Source organism: Thamnophis sirtalis, unplaced genomic scaffold (genome assembly GCF_051295495.1).
Source record: "Thamnophis sirtalis isolate CommonGarterSnake01/CBP01778 unplaced genomic scaffold, rThaSir2_p1.2 scaffold_11, whole genome shotgun sequence".
Taxonomy (NCBI): domain Eukaryota; kingdom Metazoa; phylum Chordata; class Lepidosauria; order Squamata; family Natricidae; genus Thamnophis; species Thamnophis sirtalis.
In genome coordinates this window covers 54,230,544-54,246,701 of record NW_028261391.1, presented here as the reverse complement: position 1 = coordinate 54,246,701, position 16,158 = coordinate 54,230,544, and the positions used below count along the sequence as shown (strand labels likewise).

Here is a 16,158-nt window from a genome sequence, read left to right as displayed (position 1 = left end):
AAGGGAGAATATAAATAAATGAATTACTGATATTTTTACTTACCTATAGTGTCTGGAAGGTCCAAAAGTTCATTGTGCTGTAGATCAAGTTTGGTGATCTGTGTGCAATTGCCAATCTCCTTTGGAAGATGTTCAAGCTGATTGTGGGCTACATCCAGCGTTATGAGGTTACACAGCTCACCTGACAATGAACAAAGTCACATTGCTTGACATTTTGTAATAAAACGGGATAGAAGCTTTTTCATTATTTAAATAAATAAGTGTAAATGTCTAATATTGTCATTTCATCTGATAGATCATAAAGGATTATGGCTAAGATTAAGAAAACACAAACAATATAAAGACAAACATCAAGTAATACAACTTTTTAACATTCTTGAATTTTATTGTTTGCTTTTTACATCCCATTCTATTGTATGTTTTGCTTGCTCATTTTATTAGAATTAAATAAATAAAATAATTAGGAATTACTAGAATTTATTTTAAAAAATCCAATGCAGCAGAGGTTGTTGTTCGAACCCAAACACTTCAACTGAGTTTTAAAACTCTGTACTATAGAGAACTTTTGTAGGAAAAGACATGTTATTGTGTCCTGAAGTTCCAAGATATATCTCCATAGTTTCATAAATTCTTGTAATAATCAGGAAGTTGTATACAAATAAATAAAATGAACATTTATATTTGTAGTAAAAGGAAATATTGGGTTAGAGAAATGCTGCCATGTTCAACTTATATTCCACTTTTAAATGTATAATTTTAAAAATTAAAAGTAATTCATATTAATGGCATAACAAAACCAAAAAAATACCTACCTTATTTTATGTTAAGTATTATTATTGTATTTTTTATTATGTAATTTTTTATCATTTAAAATTTTAAAAAGAACAACTAAGACAAAAGCATCTTGCAGTGTTCTTTTCTTTTGAAGGATTGCTTGAATAATTCAGATGATCCCAAAAAAGTATTCTTAAAAAAGATATCCAAACAAGAGTACAAACAAGTTATACAATTAGAAATTATATAGACCAACTTATATTCAGCTATACCAAGCATCAATAAAATAAACAGAAATCCTGTGTCAGCAATTAAACACAAAAACTAATAATCACTTGGCAATACCTGATAATTTAGCCTTTTTAAAATTGTTCTGCAGAAAAGCAGTAAGAATTGTATCTAACAGAAGAATTGGCCAATTAGCTGGAATCCATCAGAGGCCCAGGATAAGCCAAGTCAGGAATGAAAATAATGTGCAATTTGACACTTATGGCAAGGGATCAATGATATTATTTCTCATTTTCAGATCTTGCACCATCTGATCCAAAGTGAACACTAAGTCTAATGAGTGATCCATCCAAGAATCAAAGTTGAATAAAGGCTGAGATAGAAAGGTAATGGAAAGTGAACTCTGGAACCTGACATCTTCTCCATGTCACTAGCTTATTTTTCTTCGATTTACTTCCTCTTCCTCTTTTTTCTTGGTGCACATTTTCTCACATTCACCCCACACAAATCCACTTCTCAGACAGAATTTCTTCCTGCAGCAGTTTATTTGATGCAAAATAATTCAAAACTTCATAAACAATATGTAAAATAGCCAATAGTCTTGGTTTGTCTGTAAATTTGGTCTGTTTATCTTAATTTAAAATTGTTTAACCAGAGTGACATTTTAATGTTTCTCATGATAAAGCCTGTACTAAATCATATAGGGAAAAAACAGACTGTTTTCAGAAGCAAAATAAGTGAACGCAAACAAACTTGAAGTAGACAGAAAAACATATGAAATTAAGCCAAATGTATTAGTTTCACAACAATGACTGGAAAAACCAGAAACGATTTTTCCACAATACATTAGGATTAGAAATTAGCAGAAATACTTTTACAGTCTTAAAGTTTTAACACCAGGTATTATATTAATTTTCTATTCCTGGTAATAAAGATCAAGGCCCAAGGGTGGGTTTCAAAATGTTTTACTACGGGTTCGGTGGGGGACATGTGACTGAGTGGGGTGGCCAACCTGTCATCACTCATGCTATCTGCTATCGAGGGCAAGTGAGGGAAGGAGAGGGATCGAAGAAAGAAAGAAGGCACATGATAAAGCAGCCCCAGCTACCAAGGGCGAAGGGAAGCGCCTTTGCCCTGTGCTATCGTGTGCCTCCTTACTTTCTCCGGCTCCTCTCCTTCCCTCGCTTGCCCTGGCGGCACCCTGGCGATAGCAGCCAACTGAGGAAGGAGATGCGTGATAAAGCAGCCGCCACCACCAAGGGCGAAAGGGAGTGCCTTTGTCCTGTGAAATCGCGCACATTCTTTCTCAGGCTCCTCTCCTTCCCTCGCTTGTCCTGGTGGCACCCCGGCAATAGCAGCTGAGTAAGGAAGGAGGTGTGCAATAAAGCAGCCCCCGCCACTAAGGGCAAAGGGGAGCGCCCCAACGAGGGAAGGACGCACCAGCCAAAAACCACCTGCCCGCATTCAAACCAGCCTGCTCCTCTCTCCAAATCAGCCAGCCTCCTCTCTCCCCGCACAGGCCTTCTGGAGGGAGAGGGAAGGTCTCTCCCAAGACCCACTTCCCTTACCGTTGCCTGCTCACCCGTCACTTTCCCAGTTGACCAGTTGGGCCCTGGGTTGCAGCCGGTGGGGAGGAACCCCACCAGCAGAGGCTTCGCATGGATGGTGAGAAAAGAGCGTAGCAGCGGGAAAGGCTGGCTGTCCCCCAAGCTGGCTCTCGGAGGAAAGAAGCAGGGATGCCAGCCCGGGGCTCGCTCCCTTATCGCTCTGAACATACACTGAATACACCCATATTTCTTTCTTATTTTTTCATGATTGGTCTGTTACTCGCTATAATTTATTATTATTCTATTCCACTCTTCATTTTTGCTGTTTCAACAGAATAGAAAATTTCATACACAAATATGGAAAACATTAGATCTTAAAAGAGGGAAATTTTGTCCATTTTTTTCTTAAAAGAACCCATAATTTTTATTGTAACTTATTGTCAGGATTTTTAATTTTAAACTATTCTCCAAACTATACATAGAAGAGAAAAGTTATGCTATCTATGCTATCAAATATGTTAGTTAGTACAATTAGCTAGGTAGTATTAAATCTATTTTTCCAAAAGCAGCAGCAAAACTACTCAAGCAATCTCAAGATTTGCAACTTATTTCACATGCAGTTGGCTGATACAATAAGAATATGTTATGGTTTTTAAGAATGGTTTCTTTATTTCTCAACCAAATAGTCTACCTGTGTGAAATATTACTCTTCTCCGCCTACCTATGTTTCCTTAGTTCACTGCAATCTTTTCCTAAACTGCACCCTGCTTCCAGCACAATTTTTTCCCTGATGCTTCTAAAGCTTTGGCGAGTTCCACTCTACTCCCAAACACACTGTGCAAACTTAAGATGGCTATGGCATCTTACGATAGCAAAGTGCAACTATGACTAGAAATCATAGTTGCACTTTGAAACAAATCCATTGCAATGATTTTCTTTTACTTATAAACAGAGTAAGTTGGGTCACCTGAAGGCTGAAGATGTGTATAAGAACAGACCTGTATTTATGGGCACAGCATTGCTGACTTCTGAGCTAAAGAAATAAGTATTTTCAAAAGGAACTACATATATAGTAATGACACAAATCCCAAAAATATCCCACAGTTTTAATTTATGTCGTTCAATCCTAAAGTAAGCATTAGCTTCAAAATCATTTTTTTTTAAATGGATATGTATCATGGGGGAACGTAATGGCTCAGTGGTTAAAAATACTGAGCTTGTCAACTGGAAAGCTGACAGCCTGGGTTCAAGATTTGAGTACCACACAACGGGGTGGGTTTCTGTTAATTCTCCAGCATCTGCCCACCTAGCAGTTCGAAAGCATATAAATGCAAGTAAATACCGTGTTTCCCCGAAAATACAACCTGTCCTGAAACTAAAGCCTGGCCACATTTTTCGCGTGGGCAAAAATATAAGCCCACCCCTGAAAATAAACCCTCTGGACAAACACCTCTCCCCCGCCTCCGGCCAGGTAGAGCACTGCTCGCCAACATAGCGGTTTCCTGAAGGCGCCAAGCCGCAGGAGCGGGGGGGAGAAAGGGGCTCACATTGCTTGCCGCCTTCGGGATACCACTAGGTTTGGGAGTGGTGTTCTGCCTGGCCAGAGGGGGGAGTTGCCCAGCTATCCCTGCAGCAGCAGCCACTGCTGCCGCCGCGCTCCAAGCGTCTTCTCCGGTTCCAAACTCCCAAACTTGGCTGCTGAGTCTTCCAGCAGCGGCCGCTCTAGGAGTGCGCTCTATGGTTGTGGGCTGGCTGGTAGAAGACTCTGTAAGAGAGTCTTCTGGACAGAGAGTCTTCCAGCAGCCAGCCCACAACCATAGAGCGCACTCCTAGAGCGGCCGCTGCTGGAAGACTCGGCAGCTGAGTTTGGGAGTTTGGAACCGGAGAAGACATTATGCTCAGAGCGCGGCAGCGGCTGCTGCAGGGAGAGCTGGGCCCAGACAGGCTAGGAGGCATGCCTGCTGGAGGCAGAACAGCGCTCGAGCAACCCCCTTCTTCAGCCCGGCAGAGCTCCATGCACTGACCTAGGGGGTATCCCTAATGTGCCAAGCCCCGAGAGCTGGGGAGTGGGCAGAGCACCACGTGGCTTGGCACCTTAGGGATACCCCCTAGGTCAGTGAATGGCACTCTGCCTGGCTGGAAAGGGGGGTTTGCCAGGCAGTTGCTCATGACCTTGGACACCTCATGGCTGCTTCACCCCTGAGGCTGTGCCCGGCTCTTCGGGAGCCAGTTCGCAAGGGAGCAGCCGCCCAGCAACCCCAAAACAATAAGCCCTCCCCTATAATAAGCCCAAAGCCATATTTTATAAGTAAAAAGAAAATAAGACCCTGTCATATTTTCAGGGAAACATGGTAAATAGGTATCACTTTGATGGGAAGGTAGTGGCATTCCGTGCACATCAATGTACAATCACACTGGCACATGGCCACAGAATGTCTATGGACAATGCTGGCTTCCTTGGCCAAGAAACTATGTTGGTTCCCTAGAATCGGATACAACTGGACGGTGAAAACTTTTACCTTTACCTTTTTATGTATTATTTCAAGTGAAATAAATCTATAAGACAGGTTAAAAATTGCCATTCATTATAAATAGAATATTGAATGTGCGGCAAATTTTACAAATCTCAGGAGGATGGAAGGCTGACTCAATCTCGAGCCCCATCAGGACGATCTCCAGTGTGGGGGCAGAGTTAGTCTGCAATACTGCATTCCAACCACTGTACCAGGCTTAATTATTATCAATATGTTTTAATTGCTACAACTTTTTTTCATTAATAGCAGACATACAATAATACCAATGTATACAAGAAATAAGCATTTCATACAGGATTTTAAAAATTCTTACCAATTTCTGCAGGGAGTTGTTTGATTTTGTTCTCCCGTATGCTTAGCATGGTGAGATTGGACAAGTTCTTGATATCCTTTTCCACTGAAGTGATACGATTAAAGCGCAGATAAAGTGTAGTAAGGGAAGTTAGCCTATACACCACAGGAGGAATCTCTCTCAATTTGTTATGCCGTAGATCAACCATACGAAGCTGTTTCAAGTTACCAAGAGTGTCCGGAAGGCTGGTGAGTGAGTTCTCACTTAAGGCCAAAGTTTCCAGATTCACAAGACAGCCTACCTCAGCAGGTAGTGACTGTAACTTATTTCCATATAAATAAAGTTCCGTCAACTGGGTTAACTCTTTGATAGATGATGGGAGCAGATGTATAGACCTCTTAGCCAAGTCCAAACGTACTGAATTTTCTTCCCGACATTTGTTTAGCTCTTTGATCACCTCAGCATTACTGGATTTTTTACGGGCACCTGGAGCTGGGTTGGGCCGTTTTATTGTGTTGTCTACTGAAAAAGCCACACCTGGCTGTGCACTACTAGAGTCCTTCTTCCCATCTTTGGCTTCCTTCCCTTTGGTCTTAGATTCTCTGTCTTTACTTTCTTTCCCAAATCCACCAGAGGCCTTGGCCTCTTTCTCCCTTTCTTTTGCTGAAGACACTTTGGGATCTTTCTCCTTACAATCTTTTTCTTTTCCAAGACTACTACTCATTGTTCCTCAGTTTAATTAATATCACTTGAAATCCAACTTGAATTTTAGTTAACAAAATCCAAAAAAGGAATTAAGATGATTCATTCACTGTTGTTATACAAGGAGGTTTAAAAGACAAAAGTGTGGTATAGAAGTAGCATAGTATTTATCTGCTACATGTTGGATCCAGACAGCTTCAATATCAGAAAACTCGGCTATTGTTGGTTAGATAGTCAAAAAAATCTTCATTAGAAGTTCTGTAACGTAAGAAGAGAAAAGAGACAATAATGCATAGATGCTCTCAAAAGCACATATCGATTTGCTCTGCAAAAAAGGATATAAAATCACAGTTCATAACAATTCCAATTTAATTGTTTATAAGGAATGAAATATAGATTTCCCAAAACTGCACTAATGTAAGTTAGAATTGCTATTTTAATTGCATAAAAACCAAAAATCTTCACATAAGTAATCAGCTGACAAGATATTTCAATGAGGCTCCCCTACCTTGCTCTAAACTGGTCTTACTTGTTAGAATGCTCTGATATTCTGGAATGTAGCTGTACAACAATCACTTTAAAAGTACCATAAGTTGAAAATCTGGAAGAGTAATGCAGATTTGGGGCCCCACAATAACTCTTGTAATTAAAAAAGCATGGAAAATTTATAACCATTAAAAAAAAGATGTTTAGCATTCCCTAATCCCACTTAGGTTTTAAACTGGTGCATTTCTTATTGAAAATATTTTAATTCAAATACAATTTCAGTAAGTAATGTATTTGAAAAAGACACGGCAGGAGAACAATAATTATTTTCTATTATTTCAAATCACAAGCAAGGATGTGGGTGTATATATATATACACACACACACACATACTGATATATATATATATATATATACTGTTGCCTGAAGGGTATGTAAGGGTATGGCTAGTAATCCCAGTAAGGGTATGGCTAGCTAATGAGATCTAATAGCTTGAAATAGATCTATACTAATCTCCCTTTATTTATTTATCAGCACAACATATACATATACATACATACATACATACATACATACATATATACACACACACGTATGTATACATACATACATACATACATACAGATAGATAGATATATAGATATATAGATATATAAACCCACATATATATATATGAGATAAATAGAACTGGATATAATATTTAGTGAGGTCTACACACAAGCAATGGATAACAAGTTAGAAAAGCAGATTAGAAAATCAGATGATCTATGTGATCATCTCTGAAAGAGGTTCTTTTGTGAGCTACCATAGAATTGCTTCAGATATCATAGTCTTGTATTCATCTCAAAGCTCTGTAGGGATGCATGACACTGTAAGCTCCTACAGTATGAGAAACACCCATCAGAAGAGTAGCTCAACTTTTTATAGCAATATAGCAATAGCAGTAGACTTATATACCGCTTCATAGGCCTTTCAGGCCTCTCTAAGCGGTTTACAGAGAGTCAGCATATTGCCCCCAACAATCTGGGTCCTCATTTTACCCACCTCGGAAGGATGGAAGGCTGAGTCAACCCTGAGCCGGTGAGATTTGAACCGCTGACCTGCTGATCTAGCAGTAGCCTGCAGTGCTGCATTTAACCACTGCGCCACCTTGGCTCTTGAGAGATTTGAAGATTTTTCTTTATTTTTTAAAATATAAAGACACAAATAAAAAGATACAGACCAGAATTTCTAGAAGACAAAACCATATTACTAACAGACATATTTAGTATTACAATGTAACATACTGATAGCACATTCTGTGTTTTAACGTAAAATGCAAGATTTTTCCTGGTATTTTTTTTTAGAATATAACAAGTTATTTTTCATCTACAATAAGCTGGTCAGGTCATTAAATTAATACATGCTACACAAAATACTATAGTCCAAATTCTGTTTCTGAATTTGCAATTCCAAACTTAAACTTCATCCAGTTACCATATTTTTCGGAGTATAAGACACACCTTTTCACCCCTAAAAGAGAGTGAAAATTTTGGTGCATCTTATACACTGAATGTTGCCCCACCCACTGGCCCCCTTACTCTTTTGCCTCTGCCTCCCAGCAATTTACCTCCTTGCAGCAAACAGGGGCTTGCGGAAGCGGCAATAGGCTATAGCAATCCCTGCAGCCTGAAACAGCTGATGATCCGGAGAAATTGAAAGTGAAACTTGCTGTTTGCTCCATAAGGCAAATTGCTGGGCGGCAGAGGCAGATATTTTTTTTATTTTTAACAGCTAATCAGGCTGTTTGCTACAAGGAGCTAAGTCAGTAACTATAAATGCCTATAGAATGTTCAAATTATTAGACTTATTTTTTAAAGACCGCTTTATTATTGTTCTCAACAGCTTAACAAAATGTAGAAGCCTTTTAAAATAAATGCTTGATCTACAGAGACCAAGTACTATTGTATCTTCTTTTAAATAGCAGAGAATAACTATAATTCCAGAAAGCACATCAATTTTAACAGCATCTGTTAAAGTATAGTCTGAAATGTAACACTACAAACAGTGTATATTGTCTGTACTGTTTGCTGTTTTTTGCAAGGAGGGAAATTGCTGGGAGACAGAGTCAGATATTTTTCCCTTGTTTTCCTCCCCAAAACCTAGGTGCGTCTTATACTTCAGAGCGTCTTATATTCATAAAAAATACGGTACGTCTTTGGTTTCAGTGAATGTGTCACAGAAGGAAGTATACAGTCTGGTCTTAAACAATTTATTTCCAGTTTAGACTTAGGAACTAATCTGAGAAGTATTTAGAGCGCAATCCTTTTATTCTGCATTACCTCGTTTCCAGCAATTGGAAACAGTTTGTACACCATCCCATGTGGTTTCTCAGCACGTACCATTTTGAGTTCTTTATCACAGTTGTCATGGTAATCTGTGCTGCATTACAATTTTGCATAATCTGTTAAATCTTGAAAGCCATAAATTGCTATGAGTGATGGTCTTATCTACCATATGATAACACCCACATTACAAAAATGCTAGCACTAGTGACATATTTGTTGATGGAAGGGAGTACATGAAAAGGTTGACTAGAAGCCAAGTTGCACCAATTTGAGTTTTTTTAAAGCAGACACATTCAAGAATATATTAGCAAAATGAAAAACTGACTCACACAAAGAGACTTCTTCCCTAATATGCATTTCTAGATTCCTGGTCACAGCACAGTTGATTTCATTTTTCTCTTTATTCCAAGGAGATAAATATAAAAAAAGCCAAGCTAGTTCAGAGCAAAGACCTATTCAGCACAATATTCTTTAGTTAATTAGTTAACACCCAGGTATCTCTATTAAGCCCACAAAATAAGGAATGAACACCACAATGAACTCTTGCTTTCTTTTCGACCAATATGTTACATGAAACACTTGCAAGTTAGGGTTCTAAGTTATCTTTAAAGGCATTGCCATGTGGATTGTGTTGCAATAATCCAGATAGCTGATGATAAATAAAGGCATGAATCATTGTAGCAAGGTTGTATCATCCCAGGTGGAGTTGCAACTGGCATGCTAGTTGAGGCAAAGACAAAAGCCAAACAGCTTCTGCCAACTGTTTCAAGAAGACCCTGAAGTTGTGGATTTCCTGTTTCAGGGATAATGCTTACCTATACCATTGGAGCCACCAAGAAACCCTAAAATGAACAAACAGTAACTCTTTCTTGGTAGAATTGAATTTTAGTCTGTCCTGGCCTAGATTAATAATTTATCAAGTAGCAAACTGATGGAATCAAACCCTGAACTGCAGGTAACCATTCTCAGTGGCTTCGTGTATTTATTAAACAAGGAAACTGCCTCCAAGCAATTTCTCCTCTCCTACGCCAATTGATGGGAACCTTCCATTGAGGAAGGAACAATGTCACTGCAGAAATTGTCTTCAATCTTCAACCCCAAGTTGGTCTAAAAGGTTACCATGAGCAATGCTTCTAAAGGCCACAATTTAATATATTTTAGTGCCTAAAAGAAATAGGTTAGATGCACCTCCAATCCAAGTCTACAAAGATTATCCACTGTGCAACCAAAGCTCTTTCCATCCCATGCGTGAATTCTGATAAAGATGCAAATACACCACTTCCGAGAAAAGGAAAGGTTGAAGACTGACAGTAGTTGTATAAAATCACTATGAGATGTTTTGGGAGTTGATAATATACCATGAAGCATGTTTCAGTAAGTCATGACACATTAGAAAAAAGTTGATTAAATACCATTTCTTGAACAGTAGCCAGTCTAGTGCAACAAACCAATAACAATCCATTATCATGGATGCCAAAAGTGAAATGGAATGTTTCTGTCTTCAGACTTCCACAAAATCACACAAGTCAGCACCTTACTGTGAAGCTCAGCAAATTCAGATTTATATCTTAGATGCATAGACATGTATAGGACTGCGCTGTAATCAATCACATTAACTGCCTTTCTAGCTGCCTGGCTACCAGTTGTTTGCTTCAGTGAAAAAGTGCTTTTAACGCATGTCAGATCTGCCCCCTCAGCAATGTAAAATTTCATACTTTCATCACTTCACAAATTCTATCCATAACTGCTAAAGAATCTGAAAACAGATTGATTTTATTTCAAGAAACAAGAAAGACCCTCCAGTTCAAATCTGAAAGAAAGACAATATCCTTCTATTAGCATACAGCCAAGTACCTAGACTAATATACAATTAGCAGTTGTGCCAATTCAGGTATAGGCAAAATATACTTTTTCAAAAAAGGACAGTTTATATAGAAACATAAATTAGTAAAAAAAATCCTGTAGAATTTTCTTACTAGGAAATTTTTGGATCATAATTTGTAATAAAGCATGGTTTTTACACACACTATTCAATTTTTGCTTCAATAAACCAACATAACTATCATTTTTGAGAAAAAAATAACTAACTAAATTGCAGGAGAAATGTTGTTTATAAAAATCAAAAGAATAAAAACAAAACAAAATTATAAAATTATAAAATCTGTATTCTTTCTAACTGTTTATTTTACACAGCAGTAATGGTGAATAAATAGAAATGTTAAAATGTTGATATTCATCACAACAAGGAGTGGACAAATGTCAAGAGAAAAAAGAGCCTATAACATATGCAACTATTAAGCATTATTTGAAAATGTGTATCTTTACAGCACAGATATTCAACCTGTGATCTGCATGCTAGTATTCCTCCGTGTATAATACATATACATTGTAGAGAGACAGTTATGTTAGACATAGTTCAGAATTAAAGAACATATAACACTTGGAAAACATTATTATTGTCGCATGAAGTAACAGATATTTTTCCAGTGTTGTTATAAAGGCAATTTTAATATATAAATGTCCAAATAATTTCTGTTACTAATTACTACTGTCAGGTTGAGAAATGTTTTTAAAAAGCACAGAACAATATACAAAGTGCTCCAAAATGATGCTGATATAAAACTGTTATATAAATAATACACACAGTTAAAATCCCTCTACAATAAAAACATATTCAATTAGTGACAGACATTTAAAATACACATAAACAGACATGCATTCTACCAATTGCTGTCATTTAAAATTTAGAATTTAGATTTAACTTTTTAAAAAAAAATAAGATTGCAACATACAAAAGTGCAAGATTTGAATTCCTGACTACATAATTTTGCTATGTAAAGATCCAAAGACCATGAGAAAAATCACAACTTTATAAGAGATATTGTAAATAAAGAGAGGGATGCCTATAAAGGGATGTTTATAAATAAATAATTCTTCCTTACAAAAATACTGAACATAATAAAATTTGAATATAATTGAAGCAAGCATGTGCTTGCAGGCTTTTTATTATGTAATTAAATTTATTACTACATGAAAGGGTGAGAGTGGAAAAGATACAAATTCAGCTACAAATTCAACTTATATTTGTTTCCCTGGATAAAAAAAAACCTGCAGAATGAATTGTTTTGAATAAACCTATCCAAAAAATGAAGATACAGTGGAACCTCGGGTCACGAACACTTCCAACCATGACCAAATCGGGTGCCAACCATAAAATCCGCTAAATGTTTCACTCTGGTCGTGAACACATCTTGGGGTGGGGTGGGGGGATCAAACACAGCTACAGCAATTTTCCCTGCCGTGGCAATTTTACATTACGTGGCAATTTTACATTACGTGGCAATTTTTGGGGAGGTTGCGCATGTACAGTCAGTCTCGCTTCTAGTCACAACCAAATTGGGTTGCGACTGAAGTCCTAAACGGATTATGGTCGTGGCCGGAGGTTCCACTGTACATGAGAAGGGACACTGTTAGTACACTAAACAAGGAGTGTTGGTAATGATATTTTAAAAACTTGAATACTGATTATTATAATGCCACATTTAAAAATTCCAATCAGCTTCAGTATGTTCCTTTTGTAATAGAATTTTCCTTATTTTACTTGCCATTTTCTTCAGGCAGTCCTCAACTTATGATCACAATTGAGCCCAAGATTTATGTTGCTAAGTGAGAAATTTATTAAAAGAATTTTGCCTCATTTTAGCATTTTTTTGCCACATTTGTTAAGTGAATCACTGCAGTTGTTAAATTAGTAACACAGTTGTTAAGTGAATCTGGTTTCCCCATTGGCTTTGCCCATCAGAAGATTGCAAAAGGGGATCACATGACCCCAGGTCACTGTAACCATCATAAATATGAACCAGTTACCAAACATCTGACTCTAAATCACATGACCATTGGGATGCTGCGATGGTCCATAAGTGTGAAGTCATAAGTGACTATTTTCTATGCTGTTGTAAATTCGAAGATCACTAAGTGAATTGTTGTAAGTCGAGGACTACCTGTATCTGGTGTTTATAAAATGATGTCTGGCATCTGTGGAAACCAAATAAGCAGACTTTAGAAGAGCCACATATCTTAAGAACTAAATGACAAAGATTTTAAATTCTGTAGATCACAGAATCAAAGAAAATGTCATTATTTTTACAAATTTATTATTTTTACAAATGTATTATTTTTTATTTAAGTTTATTGTTTTTTATTTAAAGTTATTATTTTTTATTTAAATTTATTGTTAATTTTACAAATAACTCAGGGTAGCAGATATATTCAACACACTTTCCTCCTATTCTCCCCACAACAAGCCTGTGAGATGAGTTGGGCTAAGACTGACTTGCACATCACTTTTAGGGGGGAGGGATGCAGGAATAGGGAACTAAAAGGGTTTTTTTTAAATAAAAGGTTAAATAACAATTTAACAATGATTCTTAATTTCAGGTGCATCATTCTGAAATAAACAAACAATGTATTCACCTAAAATTAAGACAAACATGCATATGAAACCATTTTTGTTTCAAACTCTTACCAAAATCTATTTGTCTGCTTTTCTGTATCTCAGTGAATTTAGATTCTTCAGATATTTTAAAGGTAGGGTCTTAGTCTTTCTTTTAATATACATTTAATATTATATACGTTAAATGTTAATATTCTGCAATCAAAAGAACTCTGAAGGGATCTAGCAAATAATCTAATCTTTCTCAATCATTAATAATGGTTAAGCAATGAAAGATGTAATAAATACAAGGTTGCTGACAGGTGTCCATCCAGGTCTTGATTACATGCTGCCTCTTGTCTTTCACTTGTTCAAACAGCTCTTACTCTAAGGATCTCTCTTCCAGAGTTTAACTGAAAATTAGTTTCCTGCCATTTCTTTTAAGATTCTTAGATCATTTTCTTATTTACTGTCACAAGTCAGACTCCTTTATCCTTTATTATGCATATCTGCACATTTCTCCTTGTATGTGTTCCTCTGGACAAACTGCAGACATGTTGATTCCATCCAGCTTTGGGTCTCCTGGTTTTTTCCCCCTAAAGTGGAACCATTTATAACAATTTTTAACAGTAGAGGCTTAAGGCAGAATAGTACAGCAAGCACTGAGACTTGTTAGCAGTTTGGTCCATTAATGAGCATCCAGTGAATACAGCTGCTCAATGGCACAGAATCAGTTTTCTTCAATCACACTTAGTTCTCTCTATTTTTATTCTCTACAAGTCAACAGCATGTTGGAAATTAATTATGTAAAAGGGTCAGAATTCTGTCATATATCTGTGTATCACCAAGATATAGTGATGAGAGAAATACAAAGGGTTCACAAACTTTCCCTCATCATTATCACTATTTGAAATTTGAACAGCCACGAAAGGAAGATCACATTCAAAAATGATCTGTATGGTGTGCCTCATGGATGAGTACCAAAATAGTCCAAGAAAAGCCTTTGGAAGCTATGAGATCCTGAACTACATCTAAGATAGTCAAACATGAATGTCCCAACACCAATTTGAAAAACACCTGTTGCAGAGAGATAGCTTCCTTAACTATTACAACATCCCCTCTCACTGATGTACCTAATAACTAGTTGATGATGTGGATCTGACTGCTCCCATCATGTCCTGGCAGATCTACGTATGAGGTCAACATTTAATTTAATAAAAAGTTTTTAAAAATAGAATTCTTTTATTAGAGAATCATTTGGCTTTTAACAGATCCTTGTTCAGACACCGAAAACTAATTTCTGTAATATAGACAAGGGCTACAGAACTCATGCTCATTGACTACATTATTAAAACTCATAAAATCAAATGCATCCTAATTCCCCCACTCTACTATATCCCACACTAATTGAAAAGAGGCACCAAGTTTACTGGAGGAAGGTATGAAACTTCCAGATCTTCTTACTATTATTCAGAAACTAAAACAAAATTAAACAAGTCAGTGATTGTAATCACTAACTTAACAGCAAAAACTCATTTGCAATTAAACAGATTTGTATCTTTGCACTTGCTCATAAGTAGGTGTATTTGAACATTACCATATTTTCATTCTTTGTACTTAGACATTTAACTATAATTTGTACATTTTCATAGAAAAACACCTAAGCATACTTCAAAAGCTATATTTTCACTATGTCAACATAATTTCCATTAAGATTGTATCTTGTATGAAATGTATTTCAGCCCTTGGAATTTCATGACTTGCATAAATGTATATTTTATCACAGGTTTTTCCAATTAAAGCACATCACAACGTGCTACCCCACAGCATTACCAGCACAAATTGCTAAGTAACTGTCTCAAACCAAGTTCATTTCATTTATTTCTTCCACATAATGTAAGTTCCTAGGGCAATTCTTGCTGTCTCTAAATAACATAGGAACACAGACAGAACAATGGCATTGAATTAGAAGCTAGATTCCGTCTTCCTGTTCCACAAGCCATCAAGAATGAGAGTTCCTCAAGCTATCAAGAATGAGACAAATTGTATTTGTCTCCAACAAATACAATTTGTTTGTAATGAAGCTGAACAGTAAAGTGTGATTCAATTTCTAAAAAACATTACTTTAAAATTAGGAGTATAACCCCCCCAAAAAAATTTTTTTAGAAGTTTCATAGGGTGGAGTCTTGGGGGCGCAGCAGTTAAAATGAAGTATTGCAGGCTAAGTCTGCCCACTGCCAGTTCGATCTTAACAGGCTCAAGGTTGATTCCGTCTCCCCATCCTTTCAAGATCAGTAAAATGAAGATCCAGATTGTTGATGCAATATGTTGACATTTGTAAACCGCTTAAGAGTGCTGTAAAGCACTGTGGAGTGGTATCTAAGTCTAAGTGCTACTGCTATTGCAATTGCTTTCATATTCTGAGAGTTCCTTTGAATTGCGAGATGAGTCACACATACATTTCATAATAAAAATCTGACAATATTCTTTTTTTTTCTTTAGTGTTTAACATTTATATCAAACCTAAAAGACATTACAGGTAGTTTTTGACTTATGGCCAGTCATTTAATGACCCTTTGTAATCGCTATAGCCTTGGAATGAGTGCTTTACTAGCCACCATAAAATGTCACGCTGAGGGTGCCTGTCACATGATTGCATTTTGGGCACTTGGCAATCTGTTTGCATTTACAACCGGTTGCCAAGTGCCCTACGATCATGTGATCACCAATTGCAATTTTTCTGCCACCTTCCTCAGAAAGTCAAGAAGCCATAAGGGAAAATTGCAAGTAAAGAGGATACTGAATTTGAGGTTCATTCCTCCAGCACTTCAAGAGA

General features: G+C 36.9%; 1 protein-coding gene across 5 annotated transcripts in view; it reads right to left on the bottom strand.

The window, feature by feature from the left end:
- SHOC2 (SHOC2 leucine rich repeat scaffold protein) overlaps positions 1-16,158 on the bottom strand; it is a 62,606-nt gene that overhangs the window by 13,488 nt on the left and 32,960 nt on the right. For all 5 annotated transcript variants that reach the window (XM_087725828.1, XM_087725827.1, XM_087725830.1 and 2 more), the window contains exons 2-3: positions 5,397-6,335; positions 44-181 (exon numbers count right to left, since the gene is read on the bottom strand). In XM_087725828.1, the coding sequence (XP_087581954.1) occupies positions 44-181; positions 5,397-6,099 (841 nt within the window). In that variant the 5' untranslated portion in view covers positions 6,100-6,335. The remainder of the gene's footprint in view (positions 1-43; positions 182-5,396; positions 6,336-16,158) is intronic.